Consider the following 17,935-nt stretch of genomic DNA (forward strand, 5'->3'; position numbering starts at 1 on the left):
TCTTCCTCTCGGGGTTTCCCCTGCCTTGCTGTAACCCCTTTCGTTCCGATACATAATTGCAACAAGCCAGCTGATCGATTTCAGTATCACGTGCCTCCCGTTGCCACGGTTGCAGATAAACACAACGCGGCACTGGCTCTCCTGATTGCCCAGTTGAGTCTGTCATCAGATCCAAATGGGTCAAGATCATACCCTCTATATTCATAATAACAAACCATTTCCTCGACTATTATTGTTGGTAAAGGAAAAAATGCATGAATACAGCACCTTTCACAATGTTCAGATACCCAAAGCACTTTGCAGTCAATGAAATTCTTTTGAAATGTAGTTACAATCTAGAAATATGGCAGCCACTGGGTATATTTTAAAATCTTATAAACAATGATGACCAAGTAATTTGTTTCAGTGATGTTGATTGAGGGATTCATTTTGACCAGGACACAGGAAGGCGTTTTCCTTCACATCTCACAATATTGTAGGATATTTAATTCCTTATAAGAGTTGGATGGTTGGTTTGTGAAGCAGTGTGGTGCCAATAGAGTGGACTCAATTCCCATCATTGGCTGAGGTTACCATGAAGGATTCTTCTTCTTAACCTGTTCCCTCACAGGAGGTATGATGACTCACAGGTTAAAGCACCACCAGTCATCTCTCTCTTTAATGAGAGAGATCACTGGTAAGACTATGACAACTCAATTGGTTGGGTTTTGATTTCCATCCAATCCAAATGTTGGTGCCTTCTGATAATATAGCACTCTCTCAGTACTGCAGTGGAGTGTCAGATGGTTTTCTGAAGGGCAAATCATGTTTAACCAATTTACTGATATTCTTTGAAGAATTATGGATAAAGGCATAAATGGATGAAAGGAGTATACTGAACTTGGATTTCCAGATAATATTTGTTGAGGTATCACATCAAAGGTTATTTCAAAGTGTAGAAGCTAATGGCATAGGGGATGACATTTTGGCATGGAAAATAGATTGGCTAGTATCAGAAAACCAAGTAGTAATAAATGGGTCAATTTCTGATTGCCAAGATGTAACATGTTACACAACAAGGATCAGTACTGGGGCTCAACAACCATCTTCCTATGTGTAGCTATGATTTCAACTAGTGGAGAAGATTTCCCTTGATACCCTTTGACTCCAGTTTTGCTAGGTCTCCTTGATGCCACACTCAGTCAAGGACAGTCTTTCTTTCATGTCTGGAGTTCAATACTTTTGTCTATGTTTGAACTAAAGCTGTGATGAAGTCAGGAACTGAGAGACCCTGGAAGAACCTAAACAGTGTCAGTAAGAAGGTCATTGCTAAACCAGTATTGCTTGATAGCATCATTGATGACCCCTTCAGTCACATTGCTGATGATTGACAGCAGATCGATGGGGCTGTAATTGGCCCAGTTGAACTTTTCCTGTGCAAATTACTGCTTAGATGCCAGTGCCATGGTGCACTGGAACAGCTTTATTGGCAGCACGGCAAGTGTTGGAGCATATGTCTTCAGTACTATTGCCATAACATTGTCAGGACCCACACATGAAGTCTGGGCAGTTGGGAAAGGATGAATTGCAAGTACCAGTAGGACTGTAAAAAACATAACTCCTTGGGGAAGTTTAGGGATGTAGGAAGAGGAATACAAAACATGTTTTTTTTCTAAATATCTCCACAAGTATTGACATAAGTGTTGACACCAGTGTTTCCATATATCACTTGACAGATTTTATTATCGTGCTGTTTATTCTTATCTGGAATCCACTACACATGATTATAAATCAGCTTTATGTAGGTGACAATCAAATAAAGCAGTTTTTTTAAATTCTAAAATATTCAAAAAGCAGATAAAAATCTAAAGCTTACAATGTAACAGCTTACATTACATTAAATTGTCAGAAAACATTAAGTTCTGGCCAAAGATCATTAAAGATCATATGAACTCTGTTTTCCTGTTCATAGATGATGGCTAACCTGTTAAATATTTCTACCATGTTTTTGTTTTTATTTCACATTTCTAACATCTACCGAATTTTGTTTCCAATGTTAAAGAGGAAGAATAACAGATCATTAAAAGAAAAGTATTTTTGTGAAATGAGAGATAAGATCCTCAATCACTTTATATCATTTGTATTGCAAGGTCAAGCCCTCATTGATGAATTAGTACCACTGTGGCACAAAAGGTTACTTACATCTTCACATTATACTCTTTCCCCGAATAGTTTTTTTTTTAACTCCAGCCAACAACTGAAACAGGAACTTGGTGCTGTTAACTTCATCATTATGCTCCTGCACAGCAACCCAAAGTTGGAACTTGAACTAGAAAAGACCAGTCTTGTTGCTACCTCTCCTTCACCACCCATTTCCCCGTTCCTTGTCAATTCCATTTTTCAATCCTTTTGCTGCCCGTTCTCCACTTTCCTCTTGCTTCATTTGATGGCCATGGTGTGTACAAATTCCAGCACAGCTCCTGCAGCTAAACTTTGTAATTCCTACACCTTTAATATTACTTACACATCTATACATTTTAAAGGGTGAAGAATGTGGGCAGATTGGTAGTCTCAATGTCATTAGCAGTGCAAAAGGTTAGGGAAAAAATAAACTGTATTTATGTCCAAAATATATTTTATTCATAAAAAAAGTCTTTGTGTATATAATCATCCAAATGGTCATTGGATAAACATATGGAGGAAAATGGAACAGTGTAGGATAGATGGGCTTCAGATTGGTTCCACAGGTCAGAGTAACATTGAGGATCAAAGGGTCTGTACTGTGCTGTAATGTTCTAAGTTCTATGTTCTATGTATATAGTTCTATGTATAGTCACAAATGCAGTTTGGTTCTGTAGTAGCATATCAAGGAAACAAACAAACATTTGAATTTGACTCTTATCCAAACAAACCAAAGATATCTCTTACACATAAGCACCAAGACATCACTTGGCTGGTGGTGAGAAGGGTATTGCCTGTGAAATCCTTCATGTTCTGTCAGCCCTCAAAGCAGCTGCAGGGTGTTTGGTGGGGAGAAATGGTTTGACGCTGTCGCAGATCTCTTTCTGGAATCTGTCTTTGCAAAGAAAGTCTGGAGAGAGATGCAATGATTTTTGTCAAGGTTTGTCCCGACACAGGACTCTATACTCTTGGGTCTGTTCCCTGGGGCACAAACTGAGCCAAATGTCGACTATGTATATTAGATTAGATTAGATTCCCTACAGTGTGGAAACAGGCCCTTCGGCCCAACATGTCCACACTGATCCTCCAAAGAGTAACCCACCCAGACCCATTTCCCTCTGACTAATGCACCTAATACTATGGGCAATTTAACATGGCCAATTCACCTGAACTGCACATCTTTGGACTGTGGGAGGAAACCAGAGCACCCGGAGGAAACCCACGCAGACACAGGGAGAATGTGCAAACTCCACACAGACAGTTGCTTGAGGCCAGGATCAAACCTGGGACCCTGATGTTGTGAGGCAGCAGTGCTAACCACTGAGCCACCGTGGCCATCAACTCAGTGAACAATCATTGTGTTTCACAAGTTGTTAATCCAACATTTCTGATGGAATGCTGTGATATCACGAACTGGAACTGCACATGTGGTGAATGCACCCTTACAGTTGAGTAGGCAGTAATCATAGTCCAAAATAAATTTTGCTAAATATATTTGAATGAAGAAAACGCTCCTTTAAATTTCAGCACTCCATGCGTCACTGTAAAAAGTTGCATTGTGACAGCTGACAACAGAGTTCCGCTTGGTTTTGATTTTGAAAGCCTATCCATACACACTGTTTAAACTCATGAGAAGAATGGCTATTTATTTGAGGTATGGCAGAGTAATTAATTCCAGTACATGTATAACCAAAATGAACTAATGTCTTTAAAAAATGAATACCAAGAAACTGAGAAGACTGCAAAATATTTATTGGAAAAGATGATTGGCTTTACAATTATGTAATTGAATTATTGGTTTAAAAACCCTGAAAGAATGACATGAAATCTACTTTCTAAACATAAAATGTTACTTTAAGCATATTTAATATTCTACCCAGACAGTGAGGTGAAATCAAAATGATAATGGAAAACCACTTTTATAATTTGAACAACTTCTTAGCTGTAATCATGCAGATTCAGCACTGCAGGGAGCCACAGTCTGCCAGCAGCAGTTTTCTATGGTTACAGTTCGGTGGGATTCTTTCACTACTACAGGAGGTCTCCTAAGAGGTTCTCACAGACTCTGCCATACTTCTGTCACTCTGAACCAAACTAACTGCCACTTGCTTGGAGTGATTTGCAAAGCAGAAGATTCTGTTTTGGAGTGATTTGAAAAGCAGAAGATTCTGCTGGAGGCAGAGACAAAGCCAAACATACAGAGGCTCCTTTCGCTAAGAGACCAGCAGGGATAGAAAGATCAGCGTTCTCCCAGGCTGTGTCACCATGGACGTTTGGTCTTCAGTTGCTTTGCTGCTTAAAATCCTGAAGTTGAAACAAAGTTTTGTTCACTATCTTTGTCTGGTTGAAGATAAAACTTTTCGTTTTGAACTGTATGATTCAATCTACTTATTGAAAACTGTTTTCATATTAAAATGTAATGAAAAATGAATAATTGTAGGTGACAGATAATGAAGTTTGAATTCAACTTAATGGCAACTTTTGTCAATTATCGCAAAAACATGTCTGGTTCACTAATGTCCCACAGGGTTGGAAATCTGACATCCTAGAGGAGAAAGTGAGGTTTGCAGATGCTGGAGATCAGAGCTGGAAATGTGTTGCTGGAAAAGCGCAGCAGGTCAGGCAGCATCCAGGGAACAGGAGAATCGACGTTTCGGGCATAAGCCCTTCTTCAGGCTTATGCCCGAAACGTCGATTCTCCTGTTCCCTGGATGCTGCCTGACCTGCTGCGCTTTTCCAGCAACACATTTCCAATCTGACATCCTAACCCAGTTTGGTCTATGTGTCTTCAGACCCATAGCAATGCAGTTGACTCTTATCTGCCTAGCCAGCAATATCCACATTCAATGAATAAGTAAAAAAGAATTGAAGTGAATATGAAAGAATCATTTAATAAAATGATCCAATTCACCTTTCTTCTTACTGTATCCCTCAATTCTCTATTGCCATTTACATTGCCTACTTGTTTGGCTGGGAGGTGGGAGAGTATTAATATGATGAGAAAATTTTAATGTCTTCCCATTGCCGTTGTATATTATCAGTAGTGGGAACTTCAGCAGCATAGCTGTGCACTGGATAGCGAAATGCCTCATTTGAATGTCCAATTAAAAGTCAAGGTTTAGGAGTGGCTGTAGCAGCTTTGGAAGTCTGACAGGTTAAATCTCCCAGTAAATTCCCGGGGTAGCATTTCTCCATAAAGGCTGCTCATTCAAAATGAGACCCCTCCCACAGTGCCAGTAGCTGCTCCCATGATTATGATCCCACTGCAGTTATGTGCCTCACACTCCTGATCGCAGCTTATTCAACAGAACAAACCTCATCTTGAAGGACAATTCAATATTGAGGGACTTTCTCCTTCAATCGTGACAGGCTGCAGTGTGTTGAGCTGCCCATATGGCCAGTTGTCTCAGTGGTGGTCTGTTAATTGTCTGCTGTTGAGAAAATGCTGCCCTGGGATTCTACCACTCATGGCATACGTTAGGCTCTCATTTTTAGTTCTGATGGCAGAGTTTTTTGACTGGTAACTGAATTCAGTCCCATTTTTTCTAATGTCTTTCCTTTGTGATTTATTCTACAGGCAATTGTTAAAGGAGAAAGCTGTACCAGTGGTAGGATGGAAAAGGCACCAGAGTCTGAAGATTTTGACGGTATTAGGCAAGAACTTTCAAAAGCTGATGTTCGCAGGTAAAGGGACAGCTGGAAAATGGGAAGCCTTCAGGCACAAGATAATGATAATCCAGAGAAAGTATATTCCTGTTCGGGTGAAAGGAAAGGCTAGTAGGTATGGGGAATCGGAAGGGTTTGGAGGGATATGGGCCGGGTGCTGGCAGGTGGGACTAGATTGGGTTGGGATATCTGGTCGGCACGAATGGGTTGGACCGAAGGGTCTGATTCCATGCTATACATCTCTATGACTCTATGAGTAAGAACTGTGTAATAAATTTGGAAGAAGTTGCAATGGACTTATAAATAAACTATAATGATATATTAGACTTATGAGAAATTGCTAAATATTCAGAAGAATTGAGGATTAATTTCTTTAAAACAATTATCTGTCTTATTGACCATCATTTTAGTATAATTTCCTCTCCACTCTTTTTATTAGTATCATTACTAGCTACACTTACTTCTGTTATCACCTTGACTCCTCTTGGCAATTCTTCCTATCAGCTGCTACCGTTGCTAACTGTACCCCCATTTCTGTTTAGTTTAGCTGCTTGGTTATATTTTATGCTACAAATTGTTATGGTTGAAGTTCTTTCATTTGTAATTTTAAAATTATTTTGAGAAATTGTATTTCAAGGTCTAAGTACATCAACAACAGTGAGAGGAGTGAAGGAAATGAAAGGATAAATGGTCACTGAGTGATTGTTATCTCATCTTTGAATTAAAAGCCAAAGGTTTAGAGATGATAAACTCCTGGAATTTAGTGTTTCCACCAACTTAAGAGGCTAGCAAAGAGTAACTGGTGCTATCATGAAACAAAATGAGAATGTAGTGAGGGTAAATTCCTGCATCAGTGATCATAGTTAAAAGTACTTCATTGGTTGTAAGGTATTTTGGGATGGCTTGCAATCATGAATGTTGCTTTATAAATGCACACTTTGTCTTAAGTAATATCTTCAAAAGAGGTACTTGCAGAAGTAGGGTAGTGGAAGATACTATATTTGCAGATTAGGAGGAACAATAAAGGAAATTCAGAAGACAATTGACAGCCAATGTTAATAAAATAGAGAATGCAAGGCTGGTGGGGAGCAGGGAGGGTTGGGAAAGTTATCAAGCTTTTATTTGGTGATCAGTACACCTGAATGTATATTGGCATATATGTATATCAAGAGTATTTCAATTGTATTGAAGCAACTCTGAGTGGAACATTCTCTGTGGAGAAAAGCTTAATTCTATTCTACTTCCTGTAATTTTAAATTTGTAATGTTTTGCAGTGAATGTTTCATGAATAAAGATAATTTTTATGAAGAAAACTCTTTTACTTGCATCCTATATTGTGAGATAGATGTTAGAAACACCTTACCATGTATGGATGAAGTATTAAGATTTGGATTTAATTTCTTCCAATTAAGTGTGGAAAGACTGGAGCCAATATTTTTGGTTTCACTTTGAACTATGTTCCTTGTTACCAATTCTACTTCTGACAAAAATTTGATATTAAGACATTTTGTTCACAATCTTAATCTTACATATTATTCCAAGATGAGCTTCCAACCATATGTTTGTGTCATCACTAAACTCCTCTATTTCATTTCCAACTTTGTACATGCCACAGCTCCTCTCCAAATGAAACCCTCATTCATGCATTTGTTCCTCCAGAATCTCCTATTCCAATGGATTTCTGGCTGGTTTTCTATATTCTAGCCTCTGTAACCTGGAAGCCATTCAAAATTCTGATACCTGTGCCATAACTCACAGCAGCTCTTCGATCACTTCTGTCTTCATTGACCTATATTTGCTCAAACAAATCTTGCTTTTAAAATGTTCATCTTTGTTCAACTCTCTACATAGGCTTGCTCTGTATTCTTCTCCAGCTTTGCAACCCTCTAGGGAGTCTGCATTCCCCTAATTTTGGCCTCTTGTCCACTCCTGACATTAATCACTCCACACACACTGGGTGTGTCTTTGATTGCCTATCCTTCAAGCTGTGGAATAAATCCTCTGCTTCCCTCTGCTTCTCTAGGTCATGTTTCCACTTTTGGCAAACCTTAACATCTACTTCTTTAACCAAATATTAATTTTCTTTATATGGCTCAGAATCATAGTTTGATTTATAATTCTCCCATGAAGTGCCTTGGGTCATTTCTGGATGCTATGTAAATAGATGATTTACAAAGAATTAAAGGATGTTGTGGGCAAAAAAAATGAAATTAGGCATTGCCAATGCAGAGGTGTACCTAGAGGACAAAATGAGGCCAAAAAAATCAATAACTGGTTAAGCGTGATTAAAAGTGATATCAAAGATAATGTCGTGTTTGAATAACTAGTTTTGTAAGAGGTGCAAAAAAACACTGGGGTTGATTTTCAACTTGCAGCTTTGATGTGAACTGACAAGGTGAATTGGCTGGCTATTATGGAAACTTACCAATTGTCATTTGCAATGAACGGAAATGGATGGTTGCTATAATAGCCTCTGATCTGCAGTATCTGTTTCATGCCAAAGTGGTAAGTAATTTCATATTCCACTGTTTAGAGAATTAAAAGAAGAATTTCATTGTTCATGGAATGGCATCAGTAGGATCAAATGTGGTGATTGAGTGAGTACATTGCAAGAGAATTTATGGTTATATCCATTGAAGGAATGCAATGTTAGTGGATGAATCAATGGTACCTAATAGTCTTATTATACAAGGAGTAGCATTTTCAATCATTTATTTAAAAAAACATACAATTTTTTTCATACATGTACACCACAAGCCAGTAAATATAGATGCACTCACCGTTTATTCATTAATAAAAGTTACTGTTGAGCTTGATTTGTCTGGCAGCCAAGGATTTGATATGGCACAGGTGAACCGAGTTCCCTCAGCCACTGAAACATGCAGGCCACTTCTGAAATCAAAATATCTATCTGACAACGTAATGACTGTTTTTGCACGAGAGGTGATGTCTTTGCCATTATCTGCTAACCAACTGATGTTTCCCAGAGGAAATCCTCCTTTAGTTGTGCAGATGAGGAACACGTTCCGGAAGTTGGATGAATGTTGTCCATACGTGATTATTGGTTCACTATAGGGTGTTGCCACTCGAAGTTCCAAAAGATCTTCATCTATTATCTTATCATTTCTTTTAACCCTACAAATATATTCTCCCATGTCCTCAATTGTAACATCTTTTATCTTCAAGTCTGGAGACCCATTCAAAAAATCTTCCCAGTACAGGAAAGCCCGGTCCACAAATCTTGGATCTTGACCGGCTAGATCTTCCTCTTCATTTATGAAAGCATATACCAAATGCTCCTTACTATTTGAATTCTTTTTGACCCAGTAGAAACCCAAATTAGCAATGGTGACTGGATCGTTCTCTGGAATAGAAACATCACAAATCAGCTCAACACTACTTCCAGCTAGTCCTACCATGTTTTTATATGGTGTAGCAACTGTGACACCTGGCAAAGGCAATACCCAGTCCACCAGCAAATTCTCAATGTATTTATTCCAAATGCTGCAGATGTACTTTACTCCCTTCTTAACATTGACCACAAGAGAACTTTTTATGCCAAATGTTTTGTCGGGTAGTTTTTCCATGACAGTGATTGCCTCTTTTGTAATGTCATCATCTGCAGCAATCCACTGAACCAAGGGCTCGGGAAAGCCTTTCTTGGCAGCACAGTTTATTGACACTTTACTTCCTTCCACTACTTCCTTTGGTTCATAGTCTACAAAAATATCCTTGAATGGTACGCAGACAACGAGAGTGATAGTGAGACTTTTGAGACCATTGACAGAGCAAAAATATTTTCCACTATCTTCAAGTAATGTTGGGTTAAGGCGCAAGATGGAAAAACTTGCATTGAGGTAGCTTTCACGCACTCTTGTTTTGACCTTTTCAGACAGATATTGGACTACTTCTTCATTAGGTGTGAGTGAGTGATGGAGTACTCTCTCCAAAGTATGGCCATTTGTGGTTCGTTCCCACTCAATATCAAAGGTACCTGATTCAGATACAATGTTGCTCAGTCTGCAGAATGCTGTAAATCGATGACCTTCTTTCACTCCGACAACTGATTCATGCCTAACAATAATCAAATCCTTTAATGTTTCCATTCTTGTGTTTTGGAACTGCAACAATAGGTAGAAAATCAGAAGTAGTCTCATGATCCTGTTGATTGTTATAGCTTCAACAATTCTGTCCACCACCTTGATTTTACCTTTCCATATGTTCCACCATTCACCTGTAAATAAACATAGTTGTCATGGGAAAAATGTCCTTTCGTCACATATATTTGGTTTAAAGGGATTATAATAAGAACACTACCATATATAGAACAGCACAGAAAGGCTCATCAAAGTACTTCCGTGCACCACCCATCTAATCTCTGTAGAAATTCTTTATTAATAGTCCTTAGTCCTCAAAGGTACTGATCACATAGACATAAGGTGAATACTTACTGAAACATTTACACTGCCATTAAGAGTCATTAAGGTGAATACTTACTGAAAAATTTACACTGCCATTAAGAGTCATTCACAAAGTAATAATCAAAGCAAAATTAGTATAAGGTGAGCTGATCAGTACCACGACTGAAAGCCCTCACTGCTTGAAGGCCTACTTCCAGTTTGAGATCTTTAATTTTTTTTCTGAAGTCTTCCCCCCTTTAAATAATCTCCCTTCTCTATGTAGCTGTTCTGTTCCTCAAATGTCCACAAGGCTGGATGACAAAGATCACAAGACTGCTTGTATACAGCACTTGCTGAGCATTTAGATTTTAGATGAATGTTTATTGAACAGTTTACACTGTGATTAAAAGCCAATCAGAAAAGAATGATAAAGAACAGAAGTTGTATTTAGATACATCTTTCATTACCAAAAGATTGGCAAGAACACTTTAAGCAACAAAGTATTTTGAGCTGTAGAAGTATTCTAGTGGAGGAAATAGCAATAAACTCACAAAACTACCAATATGACAATGATTATGCGATCATCTAATTTAGTGATGTCAATTTGGGGACAGCTATTGGCTACAAAGGATAATTCCCTACTCTTCTTCCATGTATCATGTCATCTCTTATATCAACCTGGGAGAGGACAAGAGTGCCTTAGTTTAAGGTCCCATAAAAAATATCTCCAACAATATTGCACAGGAGTCTCAAATCTTGAGCTTAAGGCCTTGAGTAAGACTTGGGGTAGGGGTTTTTTGGAAGTGTTTACAAATTGCGGGTGGAACCGATTCTAGGAATCCTCCCCACCTCCAATGCTACCAGAATTTGTTGGTTTGGAGTAAGGATTCAGGCTCACTAAGCCCTATTGAGCATTTTTAAAAATTCACTCATAGGATATGGGCATCCATGGCTGGGTCAGTGTTTATTGCTCATCTCTAGTTGCCCTCGAGAAGGTAGTAGTGAGGTGCCATTATTCCAAGTCAGAAGTGTAAGTGACTTGGAGGGGAATTTATAGGTGGTGGTGTTTTCATGTTTCTCCTGCCCCTCTCCTTCTTAGTGGGAGTGTTCATGGTGTTGGATGGTGTGGTCTAAGGAGTCTTGGTGAACTTCTGCAGTCCATCTTGTGGATGATACACACTGTTCTTACTGACTGTGGGTGGTGGATGGAGTTAATGTTGGTGGAGGTGATGGCAATCAAGTGTCTGCTTTGTCCTGGATGGTGTCAAATCCATTGAGTGCTGTTGGAGCTTCACTCAGCCAGGCAAGTGGGGAATATTTCATCACTCTTCCGATTTGTGCCTTGTAGTTGGTGGAGAGGCTTAGGGGAGTAAAGAGATGAGTTAGTCCCTGCAGAACTCTTAGCCTCTGCTCTGCTTTTGTAGCTACAGTATTTTTATGGCTAGTTCAGTTCAGTTTCCTGTCAATGATCTCCACCAGGATGTTGATAGTGAGTATTCAGTGATGTTAACACCTTTGAATGGCAAGAGACAATATTTAGATTATCTCTTGTTGGAGATGATCATTGCCTGGCATTTGTGTGGTGCAAATGTTATTTGTCACTTTTCAGCCTGTAGAGTAATAGGGTAGGGGAATAGTCTGAGTGGGATACTCTTTGGAGGGTTGGTGTGGATTTGTTGGGCCAAAATAGCCTGTTTCTGCATTGTAGGTAATCTGAAGAAAAAACCTGGTTATTGACCAGGTCTTCATGCATTTGGACTGCTTCCATATTTGAGGAGTCACAAACGATACTGAACATTGTGCAATTATTGGTGAACATCCCTACTTCTGACCTTATCATGGAGGGAAAGACATTGATGAAGTGACTGAAGATTGTTGGGTCTGGGATACTACCCTGAGGAGCTCCTGGAGCTGAGATGACTGATGTCCAATAACCACAATCATCTTCCTTTGAGCTTGGCATGCCTCCAACTAGCAGACAGTTTCCCCCCGATTCCCATTCATTCTAGTTTTGCGAGGGCTCATTGATGCCACTCAGTCAAATGTGGCTTTGATGACAAGGGCTGTCACTCTCACCTCACCTCTGGAATTTAGCTCTTTTGTCCATATTTGAACCAAGGCTATAATGAGGTCAGGAGCTGAGTGGCCCTGGCAGAACCCAATCTGAGTGTCAGTCAGCAAGTTATTGCTGAGCAGGTGCTGCATGACAGCACTGTTGATGATACCTTCCATCATTTCACAGATGATTGAGAGTTGACTGATGATGGCTAATTGGCCAGCTTGGGGTTTTGCACACCAGACATACCAGTGCAATTTTCTACATTAGTAGAAAGACAGCAGTGTTGTAGCTGTATTGGAACAGCTTGGCTGCGGGGCAGCAAATTCAGGGATACACCATTTAAGTACTATTGCCAGAATACTTTCAGAGCCCATAGCCTTAACAGTATCCAATTCCTCGAACAACTTCTTAATATCACATGGAGTGAATCATGTGGGCTCAAGAGACAGTGGTGATGGTGTGGACCGTTGGAGGAGGCTGAGCTGGATCTTGGCTCTTCCAGCTGAAGGGTATCATGAATGCTTCAGCCTTATCTTTTGCACTGACATGTTGGACTTCAGTCATTATTGAAGATGAGGATATTTGTGAGTTGTTTAATTGTTTACCATGATTCATGATTGGATACAGCAGGAGTGCAGGGCTTAGTTCTAATCTGATGGTTGTAGAATCACTTAGCTTTGTCTATCACTTGCTGCTTATACCATATGCCAAGCAAGTAGTTATAATCAACTAATGATTCTTGAACCTCAGTCAAGCTTTCATAATGATGCAATGTGAGAATTGCGTTAATTGAAACAGATAGCCAGATATCCTGATGTCCCCAAATGTCCTCTTTATGAATGCATGGCTGAACTCCAAGACTAACTAATGTATTAGCTCTGCTGACGTTTATTTTCACAGGCTGAAAATAAGCATGTATTTTATTTAATGAGGCTATAATATGTCATCCATTCTTTGATCTGTGTGAAGTGGGGTAAAGCTTCTGTTCCTGAAAATGTGAATGAGTGTCTGATTGACACTATTATAATGTCATGAAGGTAGTAGCCTTTTCAAAGCAATTTCTGATCTTTATTCCATATCTATACTTGACATTGTTATTATATGGTTCATTGGTACTGTACATATTACATACTGGGGTGGGTAAACATGGAAGTGACATGGGGCATGGCTGTGGCATTGGGGACAGTGAGGAAATGTGGGGAATGGTTGGGCATTAACCAGTTGGTGAGGTGAGGGCTAAAAGCTTTTCATATAACTGAGAAGTGGCATGTCTTTTTATCTGGCAATATCCATATTGCTTTCCACCTCTACACTCTCCTGGCTCGAAAATAATGCTTCCTGGGCCATTTATATGGAGACTGATACATGACTGGGAGTTTTTCATTGACATGTTTTTGCTGATATTTGCATGGCGAATAGTTAATATTAGAAAAAAGCAAAATTAATAACTAACTTTGAAATGAACCAACTGACATCATTCAGGGCTATGGCTGTCATACTATTCTAACAGTGGACTAATTAAGTGAAGAGGAAAAATCAGTCAGGAATCTCACTTCTAATCACTGTGCATGCATCATATTAGGGAAGTTGCTAGCACCTGTGAGTAACATTACTCTGCAGAAGAGTTCTTCTTTCTGCAGAAGAGAAAAAAAAAAACTGAATTACAAGAAAAAAAACACATAAAATTGACTTCAAAACCCACATGGAATCATAGAATGCAGAATGAGGACAAATGGCCCATCACGCCTATGCCATTGGGATCTAATGAACAAATCACAAATACTAGGAATAACATTCCAACCTTACATTGTCAACAGAAACTTCACAAGTGCATACATATCAGAAAATCCAGTACACACCGTGTATGAGGTTGAAAGCATAGACTTTAATGCTAGGTTACCTGCCCAACTTTCTAATGTGATATATCTGCAGTCAAGAAGGTCTATTCCCTTATCCTTCAGCTACCTTATTCCCCAAACAATATAATTTTTAAAACTCATGGAACTGACTTGCAAGAAAGTTGCATAGATCGATAGGTAGATATTAATGACTAGAATATCTGATCACATCATGCCAGTTGATAGACAAATGAGGTTCAGGAGGATGAACTTCCTCGCTTTTTCTCGAATAGTGCCACAACCTCTTTTACATCGAGCCGAGGGGCAAATATCATTGGTTTAAAGGCTCATAAGAAAAACAGATAACTCCACTAAGAGTAAACCGAATAGCAACAGAAATGCATTATACCAAAGCATTTGTCTCTAAAAGGCTTCTCGTGTCCCATTAAATTAGAAGAACCTCTGCAGTTTGCAAAAGCTTGTATGTTGTGCATAGATGAACCCTGATGTGCACTTTTTGAAGTCACTACGTAAAATGTTCTTGGCCAGAACACTTGCGGGGAGGAGCTAATTGATTTTGAAGCAGGAGTTCGTGCAAGTGAACATCATCATGTTCATTCACATAGAACTCTCCTCAGTGATTTCTTCCATGGGACATTACAACATGACTAATCCTGGTTTTCTTTTGGGTTTAATACAGCCTACTCTTGTTACCAGTGCATTATATCCTTCGTCTTCACCTTCAAATAAAGGAATAATACTTCAACGCATTGTAGAAAATGTGCACAAAGCAGTCATTTATGTTTCTGCATAAGCTCACCAATAATTATTATCTGGTTGAATATTTTAACACAACAGTATACATAAATGAATACAAGCCAATGTATTCTTTCCTAACATAGTGCTTCCTTTGGGTGTCTACAAGTGCCTTTCTTTCATTTATTCCAATTCTTACACCAGATTGCTTGTTTTGTATAGGAAGGCCAGGCCTCTTCCTGTGGTAGCTTGGCTCTGGCAGTAGGATATTGCCATCAACATCTCTGGAACATGTTCATGACCTGCCTGATGTTTCCTCTTGTGTTCTACTGGTGGTGTTTTAACGGTATCTGACATAAGGGCCCCAGGCATTACCACTCCTAGGTCCTCTAAGTATGTCTTCACTGAGCATTGCTAAAGCTGTTCTATCAGGAAACCATCAAGTACAAAGACCAGGGAACAGTGTAATGTTGAAAGACATGAAAGACTTTATGACTAGCACGTTCAGAATGATGATTGTTCTCTTCGCTATTCTACCAGTGCTGTGATCTTTTCTTCAGTGGTGTTGCATGTACCAAAAGATCCTTGATCATTTGTCAGCTTTGATCACCAACTTAGATTCCACTGAAGATTCTCTTGATGTCTACATTGTTTTATAAATAAGCTGCCCAGGTGTTGCCCCACATTGAATTTGTCCCAAATTGAAATTGTTGTTGTGCTTCCTCAGAGCAAATGACCTCAGTGTGCCAAATGGCAGATTCTTGCATTTATGAAGCACTGTTAAATTGTAAACTGTTCCAAGGTCTTTCAGTGGATATTACCAAATATTACTTAACATTGAACTACTTTAGGGGAAATTAGGACAGTTACCTAAAGCTCAATAAGAATTAATTTTTAATGAGATTCTGTGAGGATGAGAGAGAGGTTAAAAGGTTTAGAAAATGATTTCTAGTAGATATGGCTTGGCAGTTGAAGACTTGTCCACCATTGGGATTCCCTCATTTAAGATTGTTCCACAAGTGTCAACATGAAATATCAAGTAGATCACAAATGTCTCATCTCTGTGCCAAATGTTTCAATTGCAGAAATGCCACAAATCTGAAGCTACATGAGAACTACTATTCTAGCCTTCACTTATAGGATGCACACACTGATCCATCTTCTACTCCCACCTCATACTCTGTGAATCTGTTTGATTATCACATACACTAAACACAACTAACTTCTCCCCAGCAGTTGAATACATTTGAGTTTGTTCATAGGAGCAATGAAACATAGGATGCACAATAAAAATTTGAGAGGTTGAGGCAGGGGAACTTCAATGCAGGAGATTTGAAGGAAGTTATGGATTGATTTCAGTACAAGTTGTCCTTCTTCACTTTCCTGTTCATTATCTTCCTCCTTGGCTTCCTGATTCTCATCATAGTACACAAGGAGGTATTTGTGTCAATATTCACCTCTTTCTCCTCTGAATCATCATCATCCAGTATTAAGTTGTTCCTTATTTATCTCTTGCCCTCACCCCATCATTGTCACACTGTTGCAGCAATCATTGGTCAGGACATTGTTCATGAGGCCCATTATTTTGATTTGTGCTCCTGTTGTGTGACGTTCTGGACTGACAGTGCAAAGTGGTAAGATTTCTTCATCAAAATTAAATTGTGTAGTTTTCTTGAGTGGTTAAAATGTGTACCACCTAATAAAAACCTTCTCTAACCTCATGTTTATGACATGTGGTCTGAAGCATGTCGTAACATCACACAATTCCACATGATGTCATTGTAACCAAAAGGACCAATCGCTTTTCTTCGACGCCAAGCTGAAAAACCAGCCAAACTTTTATTTCAAGCCTCTTTTTAAAAAGGCAACTGACCTTTTAAATCATCTTATTACACTTTAAGTATTGATCTTACCTGGTGAAATGAATCCATATAGAATCATAGAATGGTTGCAACATAGGAGACTATTCAGCCCATCATGTCCTCACTGGCTCTCCGCTGACCAACTGACTTACTCCCCACCCTCTCCCAAAATCCAATAATGATCACATTGAACTAGTGCAATTAAAGCTGATTGCAGTGACTCACAACAAAAAATTCACAGCTGATATATGTTCATGATGTCGCTGTTTAAGATTGTTTCATCATTGGAACTAAATCCTTGTGCATGATGACATCATAGGCTTCTTTATGTGGTATCACAGAATTAGAGAAATCCAAAGTCAGCCAGTGACAGGAAGTCCTTGTCTTCATCATTATTTACGCAAAGTGTGGAACTCACTTATGCTGTGGGTTCTGATCAAAAGTAAATATTTAACATTTAATTAAGTAGATTCTAGGAAGCCCTTCCAATTGCTTGGTCAGTAAGCATAGTAAATAACCAAAGGTCTGGAGTTCAAACCCAAACACTGTGTTAGTTGATCTCAGTTGGGTTGTTTGGAGATGAAAATTTTCCTCAACTGCCACATTCCGGAAAGGAAGAAAACAATACACCTAAGGCCATCCTGCAATAGTTGTGGCCATGTGGACCTCAGGTGAGGATAGGATTGGGCTCAGCAACGTTGTACCCATCTAGGAAGGGCATACCGACACTGGAATGTGTCCAGCGGAGATTCACATGGACAATCCCTGAAATGGTAGGCCTAACATACGATGAATGGTGAGGATCCTGGGATTGTATTTATTAGAGTTTAGAAGGTTGAGGGGAGACCTAATAGAAACTTACAAGATAATGCATGGCTTCGAAAGGGTGGACACTGGGAATTTGTTTCCATTAGGCGGGGATTCTAGGACCCGTGGGCCTTAGAATTAGAGGGGATCAATTTAGAATGGAAATGAGGATACATTCCTTCAGCCAGAGAGTGGTGGGCCTGTGGATTTCACTGCCACAGAGCGCAGTGGAGGCCAGGATGTCAAATGTCTTCAAGGCAGAGATCGATAAATTCTTAATCTTGCAAGGAATTAAGGGATACAGGGAGAGTATGGATAAGTGGTGTTGAAATGCCCATCAGCCATGATTGAATGGTGGAGTGGACTTGATGGGCTGAATGGCCTTAC

At 39.3% G+C, this 17,935-nt stretch overlaps 1 protein-coding gene and 1 long non-coding RNA gene across 2 annotated transcripts in view; both read right to left on the reverse strand.

Moving 5' to 3' along the window:
• Positions 1–8,609: 8,609 nt before the first annotated feature.
• LOC122540114 (selection and upkeep of intraepithelial T-cells protein 3-like) lies at positions 8,610–9,413 on the reverse strand. The gene has a single exon (XM_043675423.2). It carries the CDS (start codon positions 9,411–9,413, stop codon positions 8,610–8,612), a length of 804 nt encoding a protein of 267 aa, XP_043531358.2.
• Positions 9,414–9,529: 116 nt separating this feature from the next.
• Positions 9,530–17,935, reverse strand: part of LOC148139766 (uncharacterized) — a 45,303-nt gene continuing 36,897 nt past the window's right edge. Inside the window, exon 3 of the long non-coding RNA XR_015753524.1 lies at positions 9,530–10,060. This is a non-coding gene — a long non-coding RNA (uncharacterized LOC148139766). The remainder of the gene's footprint in view (positions 10,061–17,935) is intronic.

The sequence above is a fragment of the Chiloscyllium plagiosum genome, unplaced genomic scaffold (genome assembly GCF_037043375.1).
Source record: "Chiloscyllium plagiosum isolate Xiang-an unplaced genomic scaffold, Cpla_swu_hap1 HiC_scaffold_37, whole genome shotgun sequence".
In the NCBI taxonomy this organism is placed as follows: Eukaryota; Metazoa; Chordata; class Chondrichthyes; order Orectolobiformes; family Hemiscylliidae; genus Chiloscyllium; species Chiloscyllium plagiosum.

Bases quoted from the DNA above. Each gene is read 5' to 3' on its own strand.
- LOC122540114 (XM_043675423.2), bottom strand. From the start codon at position 9,413: ATGGAAAAACTACCCGACAAAACATTTGGCATAAAAAGTTCTCTTGTG.